This window comes from Carcharhinus amblyrhynchos, chromosome 9 (assembly GCF_965287045.1).
Source record: "Carcharhinus amblyrhynchos chromosome 9, sCarAmb.v2.hapA, whole genome shotgun sequence".
Lineage (NCBI taxonomy): Eukaryota > Metazoa > Chordata > Chondrichthyes > Carcharhiniformes > Carcharhinidae > Carcharhinus > Carcharhinus amblyrhynchos.
Window position 1 is genome coordinate 50,188,356 of NC_137332.1, and position 27,964 is coordinate 50,216,319.

The following is a 27,964-nucleotide window of genomic DNA, read 5'->3' on the forward strand; positions in this document are numbered from 1 at the left end:
GCGGGACCCAGTGAAGTTCGTTAAGTGGTAGGGAAGTGGCCTATGCTCCATATTCCAACTGCGCCCATTTGTTTTTACCAACCACAATGGGCTTAATGCCAGTCAGGAGTAATCAACACCATGAAATAATCTTCTCTCAATCTACTACTAACAACATCATTTCACAGATGTTTGTGAAGTGTAGAACAGGCAAAAGGAAAGCGTGGGAAGAATTCTCACCTGCTTCTCTGGGGTAAAGCTTGAGCTCAAATTAATACTTATCTTGGTGTCAACAGCAACACTGGGAGTTTTCTAAGTGGAGATTCAGGTGTGGAAATTGATACCTGACCATTTGATGTGTCAGTTATTGAAAACTCCCTTGCACTGCCTTGGGTGACATCTGCTATACTGGTCAATTTGTAATTTACCACTGTGAATATCAGGTGACTCATGCATTGATATGTGCCAAAGTCATAGACTCAACAGGGACTCTAAATGTTGAATTTGTGTGAAAATTGGAGTAAATCATGCTGTTTTTCTCAGTGGGAGTTTAGAGAAGAATCTTCCACACTCTATGCACTGCAGAGTGCACTAGCATGAATCACATTAAAAATCAGGGGATGGAGCCTATTCCCACCCAGAAGACCAGCAGGATAGCGCTAAGCAGGCAATGCGTATGCGTCGATCTGTCAGTGCTGAGATTGGCTCATGCACAGTGGCCCCTGTCTGCCAGCCTCCTGATTGTTGGCCAGCTTCGTTGCAGACCCTACCCGGTCCTTCGCCACCCCCACGACCCAATCACTGCCCTCCCTCCCCGCTAGCATGTCAAGGCCCAGTCTTGACTCCCCTCCTCACTCCCAATCTCCTGCACCAGCAGCCCCCACACCCCCTGCCCTGCAGCCCCAACCCTCTTCCACCCCATTGGCCAGCCCAATCGCCGGCCTCCCTCCCCCACTGATCCTTATGCAGAGTGGCAGAACCGCCACCCCTGATGATTCCACCGCACCACCCCCCCCAACCTTAGGCCCCATCCTCTTTGCACTGACGCATGCCAGGTGGGCAGTGCCAAGATGCCCCTGGGTATTGGCATTTTGCCCCTTGGGCAGTGCCAGGGAGCCTAAGCTGACACTGCCATGGTGGTAATGCCCAGGGGGCACCTTCCCACCGCCTAACCCTCAAGGGGTGGTCCAACTGCCCCCCCTTCACCAGCAGAGTCAGGCTGCTACCACCTCACAAGTGGGGAGCTATAATGATCCCCGCTGGAATAAAATACGAGGGTAGGAGAAGCTATGAGGCTGGGCTAGCACTTAATATAAAAAAGGATAGCAAGAGTTTTTATAAATATATAAAAAGGAAGAGGCTGGCTAGGGTGAACGTTGGTCCTTTAGAGAATGAGAAAGGGGAGCTAGTGGTAGGGGATGGGGATATGGCTAAGGTCTTGAATAACTTTTTTGTTTCTGTCTTCACGGAAGAGGACGTGAATAATTTGCCGGGTGTTAGCGATGGAAAGGTGGTAGGAATGGAGGGTCTTAATGACATTACTGTTACTAGAGAGGTGGTGCTCGACAGACTGGAGGGGCTGATTGTGGACAAGTCCCCAGGACCGGATGGAATGCATCCGAGGGTTCTGAAAGAAATGGCGGAGGTTATAGTGGATGCCTTGGTGGTTATTTTCCAGACGTCGCTGGATTCCGGGGAAGTGCCGGAAGATTGGAAAACGGCTAATGTTACGCCGTTGTTTAAGAAGGGTGCCAGGCAAAAGGCGGGGAATTATAGGCCGGTTAGTTTAACGTCTGTGGTAGGTAAAATGTTAGAATCCGTCATTAAGCAGGAAATTGCGAGGCATCTTGAAGGGAATTGCTTGATAGGGCGGACGCAACACGGTTTCATTAAAGGGAAGTCGTGTCTGACAAATTTACTGGAGTTCTATAAGGATGTGTCTAGGGCAGTGGATAGAGGAGAGCCGGTGGATGTGGTCTTTCTGGATTTTCAGAAGGCGTTTGACAAGGTACCTCACAAGAGGTTATTGCAGAAGGTCAGGGGACATGGAGTTGGGGGTAGGGTGTTAGCGTGGATAGAGGATTGGTTGTCAAATAGGAGGCAGAGAGTGGGGGTCAATGGGTGCTATTCGGATTGGCGGTTGGTGACTAGTGGGGTGCCCCAGGGGTCGGTGCTGGGGCCTCAGCTATTTACCATTTATATAGATGATCTGGAGGAGGGAACCGAGTGCAGGGTGTCGAAATTTGCTGATGACACCAAGATTGGGGGAAAGGCAAATTGTGCGGAGGGTGTGGAGAGTCTGCAGAAGGATCTAGATAGGCTGGGCGAATGGGCCAGGAAATGGCAAATGGAATTTAAGGTTGGCAAGTGTGAGGTGGTCCACTTTGGTAGGAAGAATGGTAGGAAGGACTATTACTTACATGGCGAAAAACTGCAGCAGGCGAAGGTGCAGAGGGACCTCGGGGTCCTTGTGCATGAGTCGCAAAAACCCAGCTTGCAGGTGCAGCAGGTGGTCAGGAAGGCGAATGGGATGCTGGCCTTCATAGCGAGGGGGATTGAATATAAAAGTAGGGAGGTCTTGCTGCAGCTGTATAGGGCATTGGTGAGGCTGCAGCTGGAGTACTGTGTGCAGTTTTGGGCGCCGCACCTGCGCAAGGATATTTTGGCCCTGGAGGGAGTGCAGAGGAGGTTTACTAGGCTGATACCGGAGTTGAGGGGGTTGAGCTATGAGGAGAGGCTGAATAAACTAGGCTTGTACTCGCTAGAGTTGAGAAGAATGAGGGGAGATCTCATTGAGACGTATAAGATGATGAATGGGATGGATAGGATAGAGGTGGAGAGACTCTTCCCGCTCAAAAAAGACAGTAGGACTAGGGGGCACAGCCTCAAGATAAAGGGGAGGCGGTTTAGAACGGAGTTGAGGAGGAACTTCTTCACTCAAAGGGTGGTGAATCTCTGGAATTCTCTGCCCGTTGAAGTGGTGGAGGCTGCCTCGCTAAATATTTTTAAGAAGCGGGTTGATGGGTTTTTGATAAGAGAGGGGATTAAGGGTTATGGGGAGAGGGCGGGAAAGTGGAACTGAGCCACAACAGATCAGCCATGATCTTATTGAATGGCGGGGCAGGCTCGAAGGGCTAGATGGCCTACTCCTGCTCCTATTTCTTATGTTCTTATGTTCTTATGGAGGCGAGAGACAAGCGGGCCCAGAAACTTCAGCAGATCACACTAATCTGATGCCCCTTAAATCTCCCGGCCTGCTGTGCTAAATAATCAGCACAGCAGGATAGAAGAATCCCCCTCAATATTCTTTTCTAAGCAACAAGAATAAGCTTTTCATTTTAGCAATATATTGGTATAATTTGGCAATAATAGCTGTAGAAGACCTATTGAGGATAAGTGACCATAATATAACAGAACTCTTCATCAAGATGGAGAATGATGTATTTGATTTTGAGACTAGGGTCCTGAATCTTAATCAAGGAAACAACGATGGCATGAAGCTTGAGTTAGCTCTGATGGATCGGGAAACATTACTTAAAGAAATGATGGTGCTAGGCAATGGCAAATATTCAAAGAGCACATATGTGAAATGCAACAATTATTTATTCCTGTCTGGAAAATGGGAAAAAATAGAGTACAAGAGTAAGCTTGCAGAGAACAGAAAAACTGATTGTAAAGCTATGTGAAGAGAAAAATATTTAATGAAGACAAATGTAGGTCCCTTACAATCAGAACAGGGAGATTTATCATGGGGAACAAACAAGTAGCTGACCAACTAAATACATATTTAGATCTTCACAAAGTAGGGCAAATAACATATCTGAAATGTTGGGACACAGAGAGATTAGTAAGAGGGAGGAACTGAAGGAAATCAGTATTCGTAGAGAAATGATGTATGGCAAATTGGGACTGAACGCTAATAAATCTCCAGGGCCTGATAATTCACATCTCAGAATACTTAAGGAGACCCTAGAAATAGTGGATGCATTGGTGGATCAGTGCTAGGACCCCAGCTACTCACGATACATTTTAATAATTTAGATTCGGGAACTAAATGTAATATCTCCAAATTTGCAGATGATACAAATCAGAGGATGAGCTGTGAGGAGGAAGATGCAGAAATGCTTCAATGTGATGTGGACAAGCTGACGGAGTGGGCAAATGCCTGACTGAAGCAGCATAATGTGGATAAATGCAAGGCTATCCATTTTGGTAGCAAAAGCAGGGAGACAGTTTATTATCAGAATGACTATAAATTGAGAGAGGAGAATGGGTGTCATACAGCAGATATTGAAGGTAAGCATGTAGGATCAGAAGGCAGTAAAGGAGGCTAGTGGTATATTGGCCTTCATAGCAATCGGATTCGAGTACAGGAACAGGGATAATTTGCTGCAATTATACATGGGTCTTGGTGAGGCCACACCTGGAATATTGTGTGCTGTTTTGGTCTCCTTATCCGAAGAAGAATGTTCTTACCAATGAGGTCATGCAGCAAAGGTTTACTAGACTGATTCCTGGGATGGCAGGATTGATTTATGAGAACCGGTTGCGTCAATTAGGATTATATTTGCTGGAGTTCAAAAGAATGAGGGGAAAATCTCATAAGAGACATATGAAATACTAACAGGATAAGACGGGGTAGATGCAGAAAGGATGCTCCTGACGGTGGGACTGCCCAACACCAGGGGTCATAGTCTAAAGATATGAAGTAAACCTTTTAGGGCTGAGATGAGGAGAAATTTCTTCAACCAGACAGTGGTAAGCCTGTGTAATCTGCTACCTCAGAAAGTAGTTACGGTTAAAACATTGTATGTTTTCAAGAAGGTGTAGATCTGGCTCTTGGGTCAAAGGGGAGCAAAGGATATGGGGGGTGGTTGGGTGGGTTCAGGCTATGAGTTGGATGATCAGCCATCATCATAGTGAATGGCAGAGCAACCTCGAAGAACCGAATGGTCCATTCCTGCTCCTATTTTCTACGTTTCTATGTTTTCAGAGTTCCCAAGAATCTAGGCTCACATTGATTGAACTCTTTTTTCCTGAATGCAATCCATTAATATCTAAGATGTGTGCAGCCATTAGAATTTGTCCAGTACAAAAATTCCATGATTCCATCAGTCAACGGATCCAGCATTAATTATCAGTCTCACTTTGGCTGTATAAGTTCTAGGTAATTTGTAATACTTTGTTAAACCATGGCCAGAATGGAACAGCAAACTGCAGCATAAAAAGATATAATGCAGCAAATGCCTCTGAAAAGATACAAATGGAGAATATGATAGCGATCCTAAACCAAAGATTCCGTTACTAACCATGGCCTATTTACAACCCTGCAAAGGTATTCTAAAAAGTAGTCATTTGTAACTTGCTACATAATTGTCAGAAGAGAAATCATCATGCTGTCAATGAAAGATGAGAGTCCAGGAGGCACAGAAGATGAGAACGAGCCTTGTAATAAATGTTACTTGTCTATTCATTCCCAATGTGCTGTTCTGGTTTCTGCTAAATTTTCATCTGACAGAATATCTGAGATTTGACAAATGCATGGAAGGAAGAAAAGATGCAATGATGGAGGTGTGATTACCCATACAATTTGCAGGTCTGAATTATCTGGAAAAAAGTTACCAGGCAGATTGTAGTCTAGCAGGCTATGCAATCTATAACAGTCAATAAATAGGAGGTCGATGCTTTGCAGGGAAGGGACATAAGCTCCAAGTAAATTAGGCATTTTGGACTGGAGGAGTTTTTTTTGGGGGGGGGGGTAGGAGGAGGGTTTCATTGGCTCAGGTCTTCTTTCTGCTGTGGGCTTTCTTTTGCTGCAATCATTTAGATATTGGTGAAGTGACAAATATTTTATGATGCATGCCATTGCTACGTAATTGGGTACAATTTTCCAAACTGAGAACGTTGGAGCATACAGAATGAGGGCACTAAAGTAGTATCTCAGGCTTTAATTTTTCTGAGAATTTGAAGTCATATCTGAAAGGTTTGAATAGAATTTGGATGATGTATTATATATGCTTTATGAATGAGAGACTAGAGGACTTCCATATGATCAGCACATAGCCAATGAGTTGCTGCTCTATCACAGCATTAGAAAAAGTATATTCATCATTCACTTACCTTTTCAAATTTCCTTAATGTGATAAAAGGTCCTCTGCATCTAAGCTGAAATAGTCCTCACCTGTTTCTCCATTCTTCAAATTCATCCTATTCAGCCTGAACAATAGCCTTCTCTCCAAGCCTCCGTTGATTCATAGGAGAATCACAGAATCCCTACAGTGCAGAAGGAGGATATTCGGCCCATCGACTCTGTACTGACCATAATCCCATCCAGGCTGTACTCCCATAACCCCACACATTTACCTTGCAAATTCCCTTGACACTAATTTAGCATGGCCAATTAACCTAACCTGCACATCTTTGGACTTCTTGCAACATTACCCCATATGTTTCTCAACAAAGGGAGTAGTCCTTCCTTCCTGGGCTCAGGTACTCACTCCACCCATCTTTTGTATACCAAGAATATCAAATTTGAAATACAACTGATACAACTGAAATGTAGATGCTTAAGGTACGCCAGCACCTTTTCTCTATCATGCACCAGATATGATACCAACCATCCCATGCTCCCCCTTCTTGCATTGTTGGCACTACGGTTGAATACATATTGAAATTGCTGCATTATGATTAAAGTAAAATTACACGGAATCTCAAATATTGGGAAATCCTGCATGAACATCCAAGATGCACAAAGAATTCTGGTATTTCCAGATGCAAGTGTAAAATATCTCCTAGTCTAAGAATAGAATATATGGTAATTATATTGAATAAAATTAGTCTTTATGAAAGCAATATTGAGATGATTAAACAAACAATGTCAGAAATTACATTCTCATTTCCACATTTATTTCCACTCTCCAAGAAACAAATCTCCTCACAACATGGTGAAGTACGCCCTCTATCAGCTTCCTGAAGCAAAAATATTTCACTGCAAGAAGAAAGGAGTAACTCGTGCTTTTCTAGTTTTCAACTCTGATTTCTTTCCACCTTGATTTGATCCTAAAGTACCAACAGTGTTGCAGTGGGTATGGGTCAAATGCCTGCCTTACATCCAATCCCATTTTCCTCCAGGTGCATTCAACTCAGCATTCACATCTTGCTGGGGTGCAATTGCAATTCACCCCGCAGTCATTTAGTATTTGAGCCACATGTGACTCTAGACAGGGAGGTGTGATTGGCCATTTCATTGAAGTTGCATCACATCCAAGCACAATCCTGCCCTTGCTAAACATCCACAAATATAAGGAGGAATTTTCCCAAAAAAATTTCAAAGTGTCTCAACAAGAAAGCAGGAGTGATCCGCACCTATCTCTCAGGCGCTCTCAACATTGCAATGTTTTGACACTTAGTGCACTGAAAGAGCCATCATGTGGAACACGCTGTCATGGAGGCTCCAGGCGCATGACTCAGCCGAAGTGGCCGTAGCTGTGCGCCATTAAGCAGAGGGAATCTCCATTTAAACTTTAATGATGTCCAAACAGTAAGGAACGCCAGGAAGATGGCACTGTGTACAGTAGCTTCATAGTTCATGAAGGAAGAGTTAGGACAGCTGATGGATGTTGTGGAGGAGAGGACGGCCATCTGTTCCCTCAAAAAGGTAGATGACCCAGGATTCGGGACAGCAATGCGGCCTGGGAAATGGTGGCAGCGGCAGTGAGTGCCCACGCACTGACATGGAGGGCTGGTGGGCCAGTGCCAGAAAAAAATGAATAACCTCGTTTGGGCAGCAAGGCTGAGTTTCCATCTTGTCCTATCCCCACTCCCCCAGCCCAAGACTCCATGGCTGTCCAGCACCGACCTGCCAGCATCGTCTTCAAACCTCTCTGGCAGCCTCTGGCACAACCCCAGCCTGCCAAGGCACAGTGTCAAAAAATAACAACTGCTGCCTCCCCACAACTGAACACTTGTGACCTTCCAGTCATTAGGTTTTCAATCCCCCCCCCAACCCCTCACCCCCACCCCCCACCAACTTTTATCTACACAGGATAACATGGCCATTCTCCCCAAGCTGATTTCCAGTGTCGAGGGGATGGCGCCAGAAATCTGGCTACGGAAATGCACGGAGGGAGTGTGGAGTCTGCGAAACAGCCTCCGCTAGAGTCTCCCAGCGCACTGCATGACAAAAGCAGTGCAGCGGGCTGGGAGAATTGCCCTCTTTATTCATCTGACCTTTCTCATGAGTTGCAAGCTGCCCAGATACTTGTGCCTACCTTGAACTGAACCAAGAGTCTTCTTTTGCAGGAGCAGTACCTGATGAGATCGGGCCCTCACGTGTTGGCAGCCCCACTGCAAACCCCATCAACACCTTGGAGGAAAACTCCAAGGAAGACACTGATCAGTCAGCACAAACATCGCCCACATCATTTGCCAGTGCAGATACAGTTACATCGGTGCGACATATTAGCAATAAGAGTTCTTTCTGGTAAGCACCACACAGCCATTGATACACATCAGATGGAGGCGGGAATGTTCGAGGGATCAGGCAGTCGGAGGTCTGCTGGAGCTAAGACAGCTTGCCCCCAACTGCTGGGAACAGTTCTCCAGAAGCTGCTGCGGATGCAGAAAAACAGCCAGGAATTGCAGGAGAGGCTGTCAGCAACATTTCAGAAACTGCAAGGCTGTTTGGCAGATTCCCACAGACTTCAGTCGCAGGAGGTGGCGTGAGCATTGCATGGCACCCAGACTAATACTGCTAGGGTGGTGACCGCAGTGGAAAACCTGGGGCAGGAAATGGTAGCCATGGGTGGCAGGGTCCAAGACATGACCAAGTCACTGTTTTCATATATGCATTGTAAAAGGTCAGCATGTGGTTGCAACAGGTAATTAAGAAGGTAAGTGAGATGTTAGCCTTTATTGCAAGAGGAATGGAGCACAGAAGTGGGGGAGTCCAGCCAAATTATACAGACAATAGTGATGCCTTACGTAGAGTACTATGTGCAGTTTTGGCCATCATAAAGAAGGACAAAATTGTGACTGATGCAGTTAAGAGGAGATTAACTAGATTGATTCCTGCAGTGAAGGGGGTGTCTTACGAGGAATGGTTTGGCCTATGCTTGCTGGAGTTCAGAAGGATGAGAGGTGATTTCATTGAAACATATGAGATTCTGAGAGGGCTTGGCAAGGTAGATGATGAGATGCACGTCTACTCTCTTTGAGGATCTAAAGATAGGAGGTACAGTTCCAAAATATGGTATTTCCCATTTAAGATAGCAATAATGAGGAATTTCTTCTTTCAAAGGGTTATTAGTATTTGGAATTGTCTGCTCCAGTGAGCAGAGTAGGCAAATTTATTGGATTTATTCAGGGCTGAGTTAGATAGATTTTTGACTGACAAGGGAGTTAAGGCCACATTTGAACAGCCATGATCTTATTGACTGGTGGAGCAGGCTCAGGCTCCTATTGCTTATGTTTGTTTGACCTAATGACTGTGAAAGAATGGCAATATAGTTCCAAGTCAGGGCGGTCTGTGGTTTGGAGGGAGCCTTGCAGGTGTTAGTCTTTCCAAGTGTCTGCTGTTCTTTTTCTTTTTAGGTGGTAGAGTTGCGGGTTTGTAAGGTACTATCAAACGAACTTTGGTGAGTTGTTGCAGAGCATATTGTAGATGGTGCACACTACTGCCATTGAACACTAGTGGTGGAGGGAATGAATGTTTGTTGGATGCCAGTCAAGTGAGATGCTTTGCCCCAGGTGGTGTCGAGTTTTGTGAAAGTTGTTGGAGTTGCACTCATTCAGACAAGTGGCAAATATTGCATTATATTACTGACTTGTGCTTTTGTAGTTTGTGGAAAGGCTTTGGGGAGTCAGGTGATGATTTACTTGTTACAGGATCCTTAGTCTTTGACATGCTCTGTAGCCCTAGTAGCCACCGGTCCAGTTCAGTTTCTGATCAATGGTAACCCCCAGATTTTCTGTTTATGGCTCAGGTGTACCCACTTCTGGGTTTAACAGAGGTGCATTTGAATGTTGGCAAGAAATGAACACGTCTAAGTAGAAGATTTAATAATCAGATAAAGGTGGACATTTACTTGTGCAATTAGTGTGCTTAGAATACATTTGCAAGCCTTTTTAAAATGTATTTATCTTGAGTCCAAATTTTTCTTGAGCCACTTATCTCCAGGACATCCTCCGCTCCATCTGTGAGTTGAACTATTTATAGCAGTCCAATCCTGACACTCTCCCAAATATTTTCTGCTCTTTTCTATGAGAAATGAAGATGTAAATTTGTGGGATGGTGGGGAGGTGGGGGTAGTGTTGATAGGAAGGAGAGCTGGAATAGAGAAATGGTAAAATGAAAATGAAAAAGTAGGGTGATAAAATGGATGAATGAGATGAAACAAAATGAAATCAAATAAATGGAAATGGGTGAAGGTGGAGGAGACTTCATGCTTTGAAGTTGTTGAACTCAATGTTCAGTCCAGAAAGCTGTAGTAAATTGATCAATCAGAAGATGAGATGCTGCTCCTCCAGTTTTGCACCTGTACTGTGCCATCCATGCATTCTGATCACTTAATGGCCACTTTTAGCACCTTCTCAGCCTTCTGTGCCCTCATTTACATTCCTTTTTCCCATTCCGCACCCCTTACCGCCATTATACTACAAATCTCCGCTTATTCTCTTTGCCCTCAAGCTCTAACGAAGGATCATTTGAGTCAAATCATTGGCTCTATTCTCGCCCACAGATGCTGTCTGGCCTGCTGAGATTTTTCGTTTTCTGGTTTTGTTTCAGATTTCAGCATTCACAGCATTTTGCTTTTACAGTGGAGCCAAATTGCATTACTGGGCATAAGAACAAAAGAAATATCACAAATTCCCACACGTTCTTGGAGGTTAAAATTTCTCCTCATTCACTAACATTTGCCAAATGACTTACTTGCTTGATGCTCCATGAATGTTTGTTAGTACCGAGAAATTACTCCTCACACTCCGCAAGCTGGCCAGCACCTGAAAAGATAAAAGTGGACATACAGTTCATTCATGCAACTTAATTGATCTCATTTAGATAATTCAGCTTGAAAATGCATTTCTTGGTCAAGAATTGGGTCAGAAAGATGAATAAGGAGCTCAATTTAAATCCACTTCTGTTTTAAGATAACAGATTTTAGCTGGACATAAGATATAGTACTAAAATTAAAAATATATTGAGGGTGAAACTGAGCTGTAGATTCACCACCGGCCTGTTTTTGTGTGACTGGAATTGACCAGTTTCACTCACATTGTGTCTCAGGTATTGAGGAGAAAAAAAAGTCAAACAAAATTCTGTTCCTATATGGCATGCAGTTACACTTACTGGAAGTAGTCCATGTGTGGACAAATTGCCCTCCACTGACCCTTGCTGAAGCAAGTGCACATGCAGACAGATTTGCTTGGATTTTCATCAAGGTGAGTAGGGGAATTTGGGAATATTCCCAGCTCAGTTTAGCTCAGCCCTCCCACCTCAGGAGGTGGTGTCTGTTGAGGCGGGATCTTCATTGCTGGAAGCTGAGTGCATGCTGGAGTCCAGTTGATCCAGGAAGCAGTGCAGAGCAGCTACAAGGGTTACTGGGTGAGATGGTCTATCCTGGTGCAATGGGCTTTTGTTTCAGTGGAAATAAAATGAAAAGGCCTCCCACCCTTCACCCACTCATAGAATCATATGGTGCAGGAGGAGGGCATTTGGCCAATCAAGTTTGCACCGACCACAATTCCATCCAGACTCTATCCCCAAAACCCCATTCATTGACTCTAGCTGGAACCCCTGACACAAAGGGGCAATTTAGCATGGCCAATCCACCTAACCTGCACATCTTTGGACTGTGGGAAGAAACTGGAGCACCCGGAGGAAACTCACGCAGACACGGAGAATGTGCGAACTCCACACAAACAGTGAACCAAGTCAGGAAGTGAACTGGGATACCTGGTGCTGTGAGGCAGCAGTGCTAACCACTGTGCCACCCCATGCACCATCTATGCAACCTCATGCACCTTATGTCAATATCTGCCCTTCCACCCATCCATTTCCCCTGATACCTCCATGCCAAGCTCTGCCCTTCCATCCACCTCCTATATCCCTTCATGCCTTCTACGTCAAGCTTTGGCAATTACACACACATTGACCAACTGCACACTTTCTAGAAGCAATGGGCAATGGCCCAGTGGTTAGCATTGATGCCTCACAGTTCCAAGTTCGATTCTGGTCTTTGGTAATTGTCTGCGTAGAATTTGCATTGTCCCCGTGTCTATGTGGGTTCCCTCCAGGGACTTCAGTTTTCTCCCACAGTCCAAGGATTTGAAGGTTAGGTGGACTGGCCATGCTAAATTGCCCTTTAGTGTCCTAAAATGTGTAGGTTAAATGGATTAGCCACGGTAAATGTGTGGGGTTACAAGGTTAGTGCAGGGGAGAGGGCCTGGGTAAGGTATTCTGTCAGAGAGTTGATGGGCTGAATTTGCACTATAGGGATTCTATGATTCATGATGCATGGTGGCTTGTGTTTAATAAACAAAAACTGAAAATGTATAATCCATTGATAACTTTCTCCTATGCTTGAAAAAAAAATCTGGACATAGCCAATAAAAGTGTTAATCATCCAGGCTCTTTGAAGTTTCAAAAACTACAAACTCTTAAAACCACTTAACTTCTGCCAGCAAACATTGTGAAATTCATCTCAGAGATAAGAAAGCCTGAGCTGACAATCAAACAATGTTTCCCTTTGGGGAACTGCTGTCTAGTATTCTAATAGCTGTCTGGGCTCTCAGTCAAGCATACATATCAGACTTCGTGATAAGGAAGCAGAAAAATACTATAGGAAAAACTGCCCTTGCAGATCACTCTTAACCGATTCCTGCCCACTTTCAGAGTGGCATTCTCAGGATTCTGATAACATAAGAACATAAGAAATAGGAGCAAGAGTAGGCCATCTAGCCCTTCGAGCCTGTCCCGCCATTCAATAAGATCATGGCTGATCTGTCGTGGCTCAGTTCCACATTCCCGCCCTCTCCCCATAACCCTTAATCTCCTCGCTTATCAAAAACCCATCAACCCGCGTCTTAAAAATATTTCGTGAGGCAGCCTCCACCACTTCAACGGGCAGAGAATTCCAGAGATTCACCACCCTTTGAGTGAAGAAGTTCCCCCTCAACTCCGTTCTAAACCGCCCCCCTTTTATCTTGAGGCTGTGCCCCCTAGTCCTACTGTCCTTTCTGAGCGGGAAGAGTCTCGCCACCTCTATCCTATCCATCCCATTCATCATCTTATATGTCTCAATGAGATCTCCCCTCATTCTTCTAAACTCTAACGAGTACAAGCCTAGTTTATTCAGCCTCTCCACATAGCTCAACCCCCTCAACTCTGGTATCAGCCTAGTAAACCTCCTCTGCACTCCCTCCAAGGCCAAAATATCCTTGCGTAAATGCGGCGACCAAAACTGCACACAGTACTCCAGCTGCGGCCTCACCAATGCCCTATACAGCTGCAGCAAGACCTCCCTACTTTTATATTCAATCCCCCTCGCTATGAAAGCCAGCATCCCATTCGCCTTCCTGACCACCTGCTGCACCTGCAGGCTGGGTTTTTGCGACTCATGCACAAGGACCCCGAGGTCCCTCTGCACCTTCGCCTGCTGCAGTTTTTCGCCACGTAAGTAATAGTCCTTCCTACCATTCTTCCTACCAAAGTGGACCACCTCGCACTTGCCAATATTAAATTCCATTTGCCAGTTCCTGGCCCATTCGCCCAGCCTATCTAGATCCTTCTGCAGACTCTCCACACCCTCCGCACAATTTGCCATTCCACCAATCTTGATGTCATCAGCAAATTTCGACACCATACACTCGGTTCCCTCCTCCAGATCATCTATATAAATGGTAAATAGCTGAGGCCCCAGCACCGACCCCTGGGGCACTCCACTAGTCACCAACCGCCAATCCGAATAGCACCCATTAACCCCCACTTTCTGCCTCCTATTTGACAACCAATCCTCTATCCACGCTAACACCCTACCCCCAACTCCATGCCCCCTTACCTTCTGCAATAACCTCTTGTGAGGTACCTTGTCAAACGCCTTCTGAAAATCAAGAAAGACCACATCCACCGGCTCTCCTCTATCCATCGCCCTAGGCACCTCCTCATAGAACTCCAATAAATTTGTCAGACACGACTTCCCCTTAACGAAACCGTGCTGCATCTGCTCTATCAAGCAATTCCCCTCAAGATGCCTCGCTATTTCCTCCTTGATGACAGATTCTAACATTTTACCTACAACAGACGTTAAACTAACCGGCCTATAATTTCCTGCCTTTTGTCTGCCACCCTTCTTAAACAACGGCGTAACATTAGCCGTTTTCCAATCTTCTAGCACTTCCCTGGAATCCAGCGATGTTTGGAAAATAACCACCACGGCATCCACTATCACCTCTGCCATTTCTTTCAGAACCCTTGGATGCATTCCATCCGGTCCTGGGGACTTGTCCACAATCAGTCCCTCCAGTCTGTTGAGCACCGCCTCTCTAGTAACAATAATGTCATTGAGACCCTCCAGCCCTACCACCTTTCCATCGCTAACACCTGGCAAATTATTCATGTCCTCCTCCATGAAGACCTCAGCCATTTCCCCATCCCCTACCACTAAGTCCCCCCTCTCATCCTCTAAGGGTCCAACGTTCACCCAGCCAGCCTCTTCCTTTTTATATATTTATAAAAACTCTTGCTATCCTTTTTTATATTAAGCGCTAGCCCAGCTTCATAGTTTCTCCTACCCTTCTTTATCAACTTCTTTGTCAATCTTTGTTGACATTTAAACCTCTCCCAATCCTCTTCTTGCCCACTACTCTTAGCTACTCTAAGTGCCTCTGCTTTTAATTTAACACTTTCCTTCACCTCCTACGTTATCCATGGCTTATTACCTCTCCTCCTACGGTCCTTTTTAACCATCGGAATAAATTTCTGCTGAGCACCAAGAAAGGTCTCCTTAAAGATCCTCCACTGCTCCTCAGCAGACCTACCTTCCAATGCGCTCCCCCAGTCAACATTCGCCAATTCTTCTCTCATCCTACTGTACTCCCCTCTGTTCAAACAAAGGACGCGTGTCCAGGAACCCACTTTCTCCTCCTCCATCTGCACCAGAAACTCCACCATACAATGATCACTCTCCCCAAGAGGATCCTTCACCACAAGGTCCCTAATTCTACCCGCCTCATTACATAACACCAGATCCAAGATAGCTCGCTCCCTCGTCGGCTCCAACACACACTGTTCAAGGAAACTATCCCGGCAGCATTCCAAGAACTCCTCCTCGAGCCCACCGCGTCCAACATGGGTCGACCAATATAACAGGTTATCTGGTTGCAATTTTTGAATGTAAAATGTACACCAGTGAAATAGCATCAAAAAACTGAAGCAAAGAACATTTGAAGTGAAAGAGATCATATACTCTCAACTAAAATTAAAAGAAATGTTCAGGTTATAATAAAAATGAAATCTAACCAACCTGTGCAAATGGTGTAACTATCAAGTCATCGCCATGTCTGGAAAATATAAAACAAACTAAAGGTCAGTCAATTATTTTACAGTGGCAAACACTTTAAAATTATTAGATTTCATTGAGCACCAAACCATAAAATAATATTGATTCATTGGGCAATCCTCCCACCTCCAGAAATAATATTTACAATGATTAGAATGCCAAAGATAAAGGTTGATTAACTATGTTACAAATACATGGGAGGACATCACTACTTCTCACTATAAAATCTCTGGTCATAGACGCCATGGGTACTGTGCTCAGTTTTGGTCACCAAGATATTAGAGAAACATTCAAAGAGGAGGTGCAAATAAGAGCCACAAGGCTGGTTCCCACATCAAAAAAACTGAGTTCTGAGCAAAGAACTGGAGATTCTAAGCCCCAAGGATAGGCAACTTACCTTATAGAAGTATATAAGAGATCAAACAGTTAAAGCCAGAGTACTACCCCCAGCAGGAGGAAAATCTGCAAGCTTAAACCAGTAAAAGACAAATTTAAGATACCAGAGAAAATTTCTTCACACAAAGAACGAAAATGATTTGAAAAATAGTGAGGCACTGTCTCATTATGAGCAGCAACCCTAATTGCCCCGTTGTACTCTCCTGTTGAATCACCCTCCCAGCATTCCCACTGAGGACTAATGTTGTCAATCTTCTTTGCAACCAACTCAGCTCTCCCTTTTCTGACCCTGTGGAGTCTACCAGTGAATTAATTCTCACCATCTCCCCTTCTTCAAGAATGTCTGTTCACTTCCAAACAAGGCCCTTGCTGTCAATAAACTTACTTTGGATTACTGCATCAATATCATGACCTTGACTGAAACGGAGACATTAAGTAAAAAAAATCTACCCTAGAGCGGACCATCCTTGCAAATTTCCTCAATTACCGCTCCAAAGTCCTTGAATTTGTTCTCATCTCTCAAATCCATGTCCATATTTCCCCAAACTCCATGGGCCTGATTCTCCCAAAAAAATTCTAACTGCTGAATTTGCAAGAAAAATGGTGTAAAATCAGGATCGTTTTTTCAGTGGGAGTTCACATTCAAATCTGCCATATTCTGTGTAATGCAGAGGACAGAATTATGAATATCATTAAAAGTTTGTGCATGACGTCATGCTGAAGTCTGACAGTTCTGGGCCTCTATGCATGCACCGTCAGCCTGCAGTTTGCTGGCCAGCTCAGGACACCACATTGCTGTCTCTCCACACCCCCCTCCACAGCCTGATCACAACCCCCACAAGCATTCCCACAGAAGCAAGAACCCCGTTGGCAAAATACCCCCAGCCCACTCCAATCGCTGGCCTCCCTCTAACCCCGATCGATCCCATGCAGAGTGGTAGTGGGATACTCCCACCTCCACCAATCGCCCCCCCAGGCCCCACCCTCTTGGCTCTGCCACAGGCCCCTTCCCCTTGGCATTGCCCAATGCCTGGTGGGCAGTGCCAAGGTGCCACCTGGGCATGGACACTTTGCCCCTTGGGCAGTGCCAGGGTGTCCATGCTCAGGGGCACCACCCCCAACCTCCTGACCCCCGGAAGCTCCAATAGCCTTCACTCCTCCGGGGTCTTCTGTTAGTTCCCCGAATGTGGGGAGCTACTCTAAACTCTGCCAGAGTGAAATACTCCTGGCGGGGTGGGAGATGCTATTAGGTCCTGAGAATTCAGTCCCAGGCAGAATAATGACATTTAAATAACATTAAAAACAGATTAAAATCACTTACCCAGTCTTCCCACCAGCTCCCAACATGGTCTCAACTACGCGGGCTCTCTGGCAGTGGGAGACGCGCATGCGTCAGGAGCACATGTGTGAATACCGTGAAATGGCCAAAACGCATATCTTTCAACCCAACATGCCAAAAAATTAGCGCATCGTAATGGGAGAATTGGGCCCCATGTTTATATCCCTCCAATCAGGTTTCTTCCCCTGCCACAAATTACACTCTATGTGACTATGACAAAGTTAAGCAGTCCTCCACCTACTCCTCAACTAGTCTGCAATCTTTGATATGGTCCATCGCACCATCCTCCTCCAAAGCCTCTCCACTGTCATCCAGCTGGATGGGATTGCATGCGTCTGTTTTCATTCGTATCTATCTAATAGTAGTTTGAGTTTGCATGCAATGCCTTCTTTTCCTCCTCTCACATTATTAATTCTGGTATCCCCCAAAGTTGTATCCCTGGCCCATCCTATTTCTCATCTACGTGCTTCCCCTCATTATCATGGAAAAACAATGGTAGCTTTGAGATGTGCATTGATGATATCCAGTTTCATCACACCACCCTCTCTCAAATTATCAGACTGATTGTTCAACATCCAATAGCTGATCCGACGCACTCATTACTAACCTCCCACATTCTTCCCTCTACTAGCTTGAGTCCATTCAAAAATCTGTTATTCATGTCCTTATTTTCATTCAGTTCCATTCAACTATTACCCCTGTGCTCATTGACCTATACAATCTCCTGATAAAGCATTGCATTAAAATGCTTATCCTTGTTTTCAACTCACTCCATGGTCTTATTCCTCCCTATCTTTGTAGCATCCTCTGAGATATGTGTTCCTATAATTCTAGTCTTGTTAGCATCCCTGATTTTAACTGTTCCAGCTTAGATTTCTAGGCTTTAAGCTCCAGGAATGAGAATGTAAACCTCTCTGTCTCTCCTTCTGTAAGATGGTCCTACCTTTTGACCTTTGATTTACAAGATGCACTGCAACAACTCACTAAGACTTCTTTGGCAGCACCTTTCAAATTTGTGATCTCTACCACCTAGAAGGACAAGGGCAGCAGATGTATAGGAACATCACCACCTGCAAGTTCCTCCCCCAGCCACACCATATGACTTGGAACTATATCACCATTCCTTCATTGTAGCCAAGTTAAAATCCTGGTACTCCATTCCTAACAGCACTGCGGGTCCATCTATACCACATGGACTGCAGTAACGCAAATAAGTGGCTCACCACCACCTTCTCAAGGGTAGTTAGAAATAGGCAATAAATGCTGGTCTGGCCAACATTGCCCATATTTTGTGAAAGAACAAAAAAAAATTAGAATCATCTTTCCTAAGAAAGGCCTTATGCGGCTTAATGTCAAGTTTTGCTTGCAGTTGTCCTGTGAAGGATCTTGGGATGTTTTAATTTAAAGGCACAATATACATAAAATTGTTATTGTTGCTGATTTCTTCTGATAGGAAAATTGAGGAAAATATTTAAGAATTATGTAGAAGTCTGTTGGATGCATCAATGATATGATGTTGGGGCATTAGGTTTTTCATCATAGATAACTTAAAATGTTTCTAAGTTTTGCCATATGAATTTCTTCCCATTTCTAAATGATGTGTAAGTGACATTTGAGATACAACACCACCATAATGGCTGGACAGGATTTAGAGTCAGGAACTGAGGCAAACTAATTGGAATTGAATCACACGAAGCGCACCATGCTTATGCTGTTTTTATGTTGCTGATGTAGGTACGTTAGCAATTGCACCTTTAAATTGTGACACATAACCTCTGGTGTGCATGGGCAGTTGGAAGCATTAGAATTTAGAACAAGGAGAACAAACAAAGAATAAGGAAAATTACAGCACAGGAATAGGCCCTTCGGCCTTCCATCTGAACTGAAACCTCTTACATTTCTGGGACCATATCCCTCTATTCCCATCCTATTCATGTATTTATCCAGACATGCCTTATTGTATCTGCTTCCATTACCTTCCCCGGTAGCGAGTTCCAGGCACCCACCACCCACTGTATTAAAAAAAAACTTGCCTCATACATTTCTTTTAAACCTAAAACCAATGCTCCTGAGTAATTGACTCTTTCACCCTGAGAAAAGGCTTCTGACTATCCACTCTGACCATGTCCCTCAATCGTATAGACTTCTATCGTTCCAGTGAGAACAAACTAAGTTTCTCCAACCTCTCCTCATAGCTAATGTCCTCTATACCAGGCAACATCGTCGTAAATCTTTTCTGTACCCCCCCCAAAGCCTCCACATCCTTCTGGTAGTGTGGCGACCAGAATTAAACACTATATTCCATGTGCAGCCTAACCAATCTTCTATAAAGCTGCAACATGACTCAATGTACCAGCCGATGAAGGCAAGCATGCTGTATGCTTTCTTGACTACCTTCTCTACCTGCCTTGCCACTTTCAGTGACCTGTGTACCTATACACTCAGGTCTCTCTGCCTGTCAATACCCTTAAGGGTTCTGTTATTTACTGTATATTTCCCATCGGTGTTAGGCCTTCCAAAATGCATTATTTCACATTTGAGCGGATTAAACTTCATCTGCCATCTCTCCACTCAAGTCTATATCCCAATCTATATTCTGCTGTAGCCTCTGACGGTCCTCATCGCTATTCACAATTCCACCAACCTTTGTCTCATCTGCAAACTTATTAATCAAACGTGGTACATTTATAAATATACTATAAATAGCAAAGGCCCCAGAACTGATCCTTGAAGAGCGCCACTAGTCACAGCCCTCCATTCAGAAATGCATCCTTCCACTACTACCCTCTGTCTTCTGTAACTGAGCTACTTGTGTACCCATATTGCCAACTCACCTCTGATCCCGTGAGACTTCACCTTCTGCACTAGTCTGCCATGAGGGACCTTGTCAAAGGCCTTACTGAAGTCCATGTAGACAACATCCACTGTCCTACCCTCATCAATCATCTTTGTTACTTCCTTGAAAAACTCGATCAAGTTTGTGAGACACAACCTCCCCTTCACAAAACCAATCTGTCTCTTGCTAATATGTTCACTTATTTCCAAGAGGGAGTAAATCCTGTCTCAAAGGATCCTCTCCAATAATTTCCCTACCACTGAGGTACTGGCCTATAATTACCTGGATTATCCTTGCTACCCTTCTTAAACAAAGGAACAACATTGGCTATTCTCCAATCTTCTGAGACCTCCCCTGCAGCAAGTGAGGATACGAAGATTTCTCTCAAGGCACCACGAATTTCCTCCTTTGCCTCTTCCAGTGTTCTGGGGTCTATCCCATCAAGCCCTGGGAACTTGTCTACCTTAATGTTTTTCAACACTCCAAATACCACCTCCTCGTTGATCTCAACATGACCTAAATTATCTACAAACCCTTCCCCAGACTCATCATCGATCAAGTCCTCCTCTTTGGTGAATACTGATGCAAAGTACTCATTTAATTTAGGGTGGAAGTAACAAACTGAATACAGCACTATTCTAATGGAATGCTGTTTAGATAAATACAATTAGAATTTTTAAGTCACTCTCTAAATTACAATCAGGTTTGTCATCTTCCAGAATTTTCTGTCTTCTTTGCTACCTTCACTATCAAGATGAGACTTTCTTTTAAAACATAAACACAGTTATAAGAACCAGCAAGTCTCTCTCTCTCAGAGCTGTGACAGGTGCTCTCCTGTTTGTCTCATTGCCCCTTTTTCGTTTTTACCCTTGATGACATCTCAATATCTCCCACAATAGGATTGGTCCTCAGATTACGAAAACATCAATTTCAAACCTGATAGGTGCTTGGTATCTAAGTGCCTAGTTTAAACTGATTGGCTAAAATTCAAAAACAGCCTGTTGTCTTGGCAACACAACTGCTTGGTCTCTCGATACAAATGTTTCACTTTGGGCTGTGTACTTGTTTTGTTTTAAACTCTAAGCATAGAAAAAGAATCAAGACCTTTTAAAACAGTCGATTTTATAAACACCGACTTTGCAATAGCCAGTGGACACTGGCTCCCACTCACTAAAGCAGCCTTCTGACATCTCTCTCTGTCTCCTACAACTGAGCCAATTGTGAATCCACTTCATCAAATTACCCAGTGTCCCATGTAAATTTGCTTGCTTTACAAGTCTCCCATGTGGGACCTTGTCAAAGGCTTTGCTGGAATCCATACAAACTACATTGACTGCACTACCCTCATCTACACACCTAGTCACCTCCTCAAAAAATACAATCAAATTTGTTAATCATGACCTCCCTCTGACGAAGCCATGCTGATTATCACTGATCAAGCTTTGCCTCTACAAGGAGATAGAAGCTCTAGTTCAGAAGTTTCTCTAATAGTTTCCCTACCACTGATGTGAGACTCACTGTCTCACCTATTCCCTGGTTTGTCTCTATAGCCCCTGCTTTAAGAATTCTGAGGGAGTGGTTAGCAGGCAGTTGTGGGACATCAGCTTTAAATCAGCGCCAGGTTTAAAAGGAGGCCTGGTGTAGACAGCGGGCAGCGTCTGAGCGGGCAGCGGAGTGAGTGGGAAGCAGAGTGAGCTACTAGGGCTTAATATCAAAAAGGGCTTGAAGGAAAAAAGGCCAGGTGAGTTCGTTTGAAAAACAAAAAAAAAAATTTTTTTCAAAACTACTACAGTGAATAATGGAGGGGCATGTGATGTGTGGTTTCAGTATGATGTGGGAACTGGTGGACCCCAGGGTCCATCCCAGTGACCATGTCTGCAGTAAGTGCAGGTTGCTGGAGGAGCTCCAGCTCAGGGTAAATGAGCTGGCCTCTGAGCTACAGACACTGAGGCTCATCAAGGGGAGAGAGGGTGCTATTGTCAATGGGGTGCAAGTGACATCCACCCCCCCTAGACTGGCTAACTCTAAGGGTCAGGGACAAGAGGGGGCTGCTGGGAGGAGGAAGAGGGGTGAGGAGCGGAGGCCTCAGTCTCTTAATCTGCATAACAGGTTTGAGGTTCTTGCTTCCAGGGTGGACAAGAACGAGGCAGGTGAGGTTGGTGAGCAAACTGCACACGGTACAGTGCTGCAGCAGGACATAGGCAAAGAGAAGGGGAAAAGGAATGTAGTAGTGATTGGGGATAGTGGGGTGAAGGGTATTGACACTGTCCTTTGTCACAATGACAAAGTGCACAGAAGGGTGTGTTGTCTGCCTGGTGCTCGGGTACGGGATGTCGCAGCTGGGCTGCAGAGGAACCTGGAGTGGGAGGGTGAGAATCCGGTCGTTGTGGTACATGTGGGTGCCGGCGACGTAAGCAAAATGCAGACTGAGGATCTGGGGAGGGAGTATGAAAAGCTGGGAATGGAATTAAAAAGTAGAACAGACAAGGTGGTCATCTCTGGGCTACTGCCTGAACCGTGTGCAGACGGGTGTAGGGTTGACAGGATTAAGGAAGTGAATGGGTGGCTCAGGGATTGGTGTGGGAGGAATGGGTTTGAATTTATGGGGCATTGGCACCATTATTGGGGTAGGTGGGACCTGTTCGGGCAGGATGGGGTTGGTCTGAACCGTGCTGGGACCAGAGTGCTGGCGAATCGAGTAAAGAGGACTGTAAACAGGGCTTTAAACTAATTAGGGGGGGGGGGGGGGGGGGGGGGGGGAGGGTGCGAGGGTAGGTGATGTTACGAGGTCTAAAGTTAAAGGAGAGGGTACAGGTAAGGGAAGAGGCCAAGGATGTCCCAATAATAGAGGGAGTAGGGGGCGTGAGTATAGTTGGTGGCGTTGCGGCAAATAGGGTCCAGGTGAAGGCTGGGATGAAAGCACTTTATCTGAATGCACGAAGCATTCGGAATAAAGTGGATGAGCTGGTGGCGCAGATCGACACAAATGGATACGATCTGGTGGCCGTTACAGAGACGTGGCTGCAAGGTGACAGGGACTGGGAGCTGAATGTACAGGGCTATCAAGTGTTTAGGAAGGATAGGCAGGAGGGAAAAGGGGGGGGCATAGCTCTGCTGATTAAGGATAGCATCACGGTGGTAGCAAGGGATGATATTGGAGCCAAGGAGCAGAGGGTGGAATCGTTGTGGGTGGAGATTAGGAACAGCAAAGGGAGGAAGACGCTGGTGAGTGTCGTCTATAGGCCCCCGAATAATGATCTGGAAGTGGGGCGGGCTGTTAACGCGCAAATAAGTGCGGCATGCAGGAATGGGACGGCCGTAGTTATGGGGGATTTCAATCTGCATATTGATTGGTCGACCCACGTTGGACGCGAGGGGCTCGAGGAAGAGTTCTTGGAATGCTGCCGGGATAGTTTCCTCGAACAGTGTGTGTTGGAGCCGACGAGGGAGCGAGCTATCTTGGATCTGGTGCTATGTAATGAGGCGGGTAGAATTAGGGACCTTGTGGTGAAGGATCCTCTTGGGGAGAGTGATCATTGTATGGTGGAGTTTCTGGTGCAGATGGAGGAGGAGAAAGTGGGTTCCCGGACACGCGTCCTTTGTTTGAATAGAGGGGAGTATGGTAGGATGAGAGAAGAATTGGCGAATGTGGACTGGGGGAGCGCAATGGAGGGAGGGTCTGTTGAGGAGCAGTGGAGGATCTTTAAGGAGATCTTTCTTGGTGCTCAGCGGACATTTATTCCGATGGTCAAAAAGGATAGTAGGAGGAGAGGTAATAAGCCGTGGATAACGAAGGAGGTGAAGGAAAGTGTTAAACTAAAAGCGGAGGAATTTAGAGTAGCTAAGAGTAGTGGGCGAGAAGAGGATTGGGAGAGGTTTAAATATCAACAAAGATTGACAAAGAAGTTGATAAAGAAGGGTAGGAGAAACTATGAAGCTGGGCTAGCGCTAAATATAAAAAAGGATAGCAAGAGTTTTTATAAATATATAAAAAGGAAGAGGCTGGCTAGGGTGAATGTTGGTCCTTTAGAGGATGAGAAAGGGGACCTAGTGGTAGGGGGTGGGGATATGGCTAAGGTATTGAATAACTTTTTTGTTTCTGTCTTCACGGAGGAGGACGTGAATAATTTGCCGGGTGTTAGCGATGGAAAGGTGGTAGGGCTGGAGGGTCTTAATGACATTACTGTTACTAGAGAGGCAGTGCTTGACAGACTGGAGGGGCTGATTGTGGACAAGTCCCCAGGACCAGATGGAATGCATCCGAGGGTTCTGAAAGAAATGGCGGAGGTGATAGTGGATGCCTTGGTGGTTATTTTCCAAATGTCGCTGGATTCCGGGGAAGTGCCGGATGATTGGAAAACGGCTAATGTTACGCCGTTGTTTAAGAAGGGTGCCAGGCAAAAGGCGGGGAATTATAGGCCGGTTAGTTTAACGTCTGTGGTAGGTAAAATGTTAGAATCTGTCATTAAGGAGGAAATTGCGAGGCATCTTGAAGGGAATTGCTTGATAGAGCAAACGCAGCACGGTTTCATTAAAGGGAAGTCGTGTCTGACAAATTTGCTGGAGTTCTATGAGGATGTGTCTAGGGCGGTGGATAGAGGAGAGCCAGTGGATGTGGTCTTCCTAGATTTTCAGAAGGTGTTTGACAAAGTGCCTCACAAGAGGTTATTGCAGAAGGTCGAGGGACATGGAGTTGGGGGTAGGGTGTTAGCGTGGATAGAGGATTGGTTGTCAAATAGGAGGCAGAGAGTGGGGGTCAACGGGTGCTATTTGGATTGGCGGATGGTGACTAGTGGAGTGCCCCAGGGGTCGGTGCTGGGGCCTCAGCTTTTTACCATTTATATAGATGATCTGGAGGAGGGAACCGAGTGTAGAGTGTCGAAATTTGCTGATGACACCAAGATTGGGGGAACGGCAAATTGTGCGGAGGGTGTGGAGAGTCTGCAGAAGGATCTAGATAGGCTGGGCGAATGGGCCAGGAAATGGCAAATGGAATTTAATGTTGGCAAGTGTGAGGTGGTCCACTTTGGTAGGAAGAATGGTAGGAAGGACTATTACTTACGGGGTGAAAAACTGCAGCAGGCGAAGGTGCAGAGGGACCTCGGGGTCCTTGTGCATGAGTCGCAAAAACCCAGCTTGCAGGTGCAGCAGGTGGTCAGGAAGGCGAATGGGATGCTGGCCTTCATAGCGAGGGGGATTGAATATAAAAGTAGGGAGGTCTTGCTGCAGCTGTATAGGGCATTGGTGAGGCCGCAGCTGGAGTACTGTGTGCAGTTTTGGGCGCCGCACCTGCGCAAAGATATTTTGGCCTTGGAGGGAGTGCAGAGGAGGTTTACTAGGCTGATACCGGAGTTGAGGGGGTTGAGCTATGAGGAGAGGCTGAATAAACTGGGCTTGTACTCGTTAGAGTTTAGAAGAATGAGGGGAGATCTCATTGAGACGTATAAGATGATGAATGGGATGGATAGGATAGAGGTGGAGAGACTCTTCCCGCTCAAAAAAGACAATAGGACTAGGGGGCACAGCCTCAAGATAAAAGGGGGGCGGTTTAGAACAGAGTTGAGGAGGAACTTCTTCACTCAAAGGGTGGTGAATCTCTGGAATTCTCTGCCCGTTGAAGTGGTGGAGGCTGCCTTGCTAAATATTTTTAAGACGCGGGTTGATGGGTTTTTGATAAGAGAGGGGATTAAGGGTTATGGGGAGAGGGCGGGAAAGTGGAACTGAGCAGCGACAGATCAGCCATGATCTTATTGAATGGCGGGGCAGGCTCGAAGGGCTGGATGGCCTACTCCTGCTCCTATTTCTTATGTACTTATGTTCTTATAAATAGCGGAACCACTTTAGATGTTCTACAATTGTCTGGCACTTCTCCCATGGCCAGAGTGGAATTAAAATTTGGGTCCGAGCCCCTCTAATCTCCTCCCTTGCCTCATACAATAGCCTAGGGGACAATTTATCCGGACCTGGAGATTTATCCACTTTTAAAATTCTAACACCTCCAATACCTTCTCCCTCCCTATGTCAACAAGCTCAAGAACTTCACAGTCTCCCTGAATTTCATACCATTGTTCTTATTCTCTTGGGTGAAGACAGATATGAAGTATTTATTTAACACTTCACCAATGTCCTCTGGCTCCACCCACTGATTGCCCCCTTGATCCCTAACGGGTCCTACTCTTTCCCTGATAATCCTCTTCCCATCGATGTACTTACAGAACATCTTGGGATTTTCCTTACTTTTACCAGCCAGAGCTTTTTCATATCCCTCTTTGCATTCCTAATTATTTTCTTAAGCTCCACCTGCACTTTATATACTTCACTCATGACTCCACTGATTTGCTCCCCTTGTACTTTTTGAGAGCCTTTCTTTTCCTTCTTGTTGTATCCTGAATATCTCTGGTCATCCATGATTCTCTGGGCTTGTTATTCCTACTCATCATCCTAGAGGGAACATGCTGGGCTTGCACTCTCCTCATTTCCTTTTTGAATGCCACTGCTGCTCTGTAAATTTTCCCATTGAAGTTGTTGTCTGTGTACCTTGGCTAGATCCTGCCTTATTTTACTAAAATCCAAAACTCTATTTTGCAGCCTATCCATTTCCTTGTCCATAAGAAGCTTAAATTGTACTATGTTGTAGTCACTATCACTAAAATGCTCCCCCACCACCTTTCTCAACCACCTGTCTGGTTTCATTTCCCAGAATCAGGTCCAGCACAGATTCCTTCCATTTTGGACCCTCCACATTTTGATTTAAAGGTTCTCCTGTACACCTTTCAAGAAAACTACTCTACCCAAGCTCTTAATACTATGTATACCCCAGTTAATGTCGGGAAAGTTGAAATTACCAAATTGTAATAACCCTATTGTTTTTGCACATCTCCACAAACTGAGCACATATTTACTCTTCCATATTCCTCTAATTGTCTGGGGTCTATAATAAACACCTAACAATGTGACTGCCCCTTTTTTATTCCTAAGCTCTACCCACAAAGCTTCATTTGATGTCCCCTCCAAGATGTCATCTCTCCTTACCACAGTAACTTACTTCTTAACTAATGATGCAATGCCTCCTCCTCTTTTAGCTCCTCCCGTCTCACCTGAAAATTCTATCTCCCTCGCCTTCTTATAAATCCACTTTAAAACCCAAATTCATGACCAAGCATTTCTCCGAATATCTCATCAAGTGAGTGTTGACACTTTGATTTGACCTCTGACTTGTTTTGGGAATTTTTGTGTAATAAAGACAATGGGCCCAATTTTACCATCAAGTTGCACCCATTTCCGGATGCAAAAGTTGGTAAAGTCGGACTTGAGGCGAGTAGCGCAATCCGCAACTGCCTCCACACCTGTTCCCCCTTTACCAAACACTTAAAATGGCTGCGATTGGACTGCACCCGAAATAGGCACAACAGCAATTTAAATGCATTTGTATGCTTTTAAATTTATTTAATGGTCTGGACGCCCAAATGTACCTGCATTTCCCCCTTTACCACCACGTTTGCCCTTCCAGATTCAGCGCAAAAACAGACATGCTCTGATTTGGGCGCTCCAGCTTCTGAGGAGGTAAATTCAGAGCTTCTGGCGGCTCTCTGACTCAGATCGGAGGGGGGCGGGGGGGGGAAGAAAGGCGGGTCAGATAGCTCTCGCGTGGGGGACTGTTGGGAGGCAGCTAACATCTCTGTCTGTTGGGGGGGAAGAGGGAAGCAGGTCAAATGGCTCTCTGATGCGGAGGGAGGAAGGCGGGTCGGATGGCTCTCTGGTAGAGTGGGAGATGGGAGGTGGATCAGATCGCTCTCTGATGGGTGGGGAGGGAGGTGGGTCTGTTGGCTGTCTGGCGGGGGAGAGAAGGAGGAGGTG

General features: G+C 45.4%; 1 protein-coding gene across 5 annotated transcripts in view; it reads right to left on the minus strand.

Annotated features, from left to right (window-relative positions):
* The window catches only part of LOC145347785 (3',5'-cyclic-AMP phosphodiesterase 4B-like), a 308,064-nt gene that overhangs the window by 141,759 nt on the left and 138,341 nt on the right, over nucleotides 1-27,964 (minus strand). For all 5 annotated transcript variants that reach the window (XM_080195601.1, XM_080195598.1, XM_080195599.1 and 2 more), the window contains 2 exons: nucleotides 15,501-15,537; nucleotides 10,910-10,980 (listed from right to left, as the gene is read on the minus strand). In XM_080195601.1, the coding sequence (XP_080051727.1) occupies nucleotides 10,910-10,980; nucleotides 15,501-15,537 (108 nt within the window). The remainder of the gene's footprint in view (nucleotides 1-10,909; nucleotides 10,981-15,500; nucleotides 15,538-27,964) is intronic.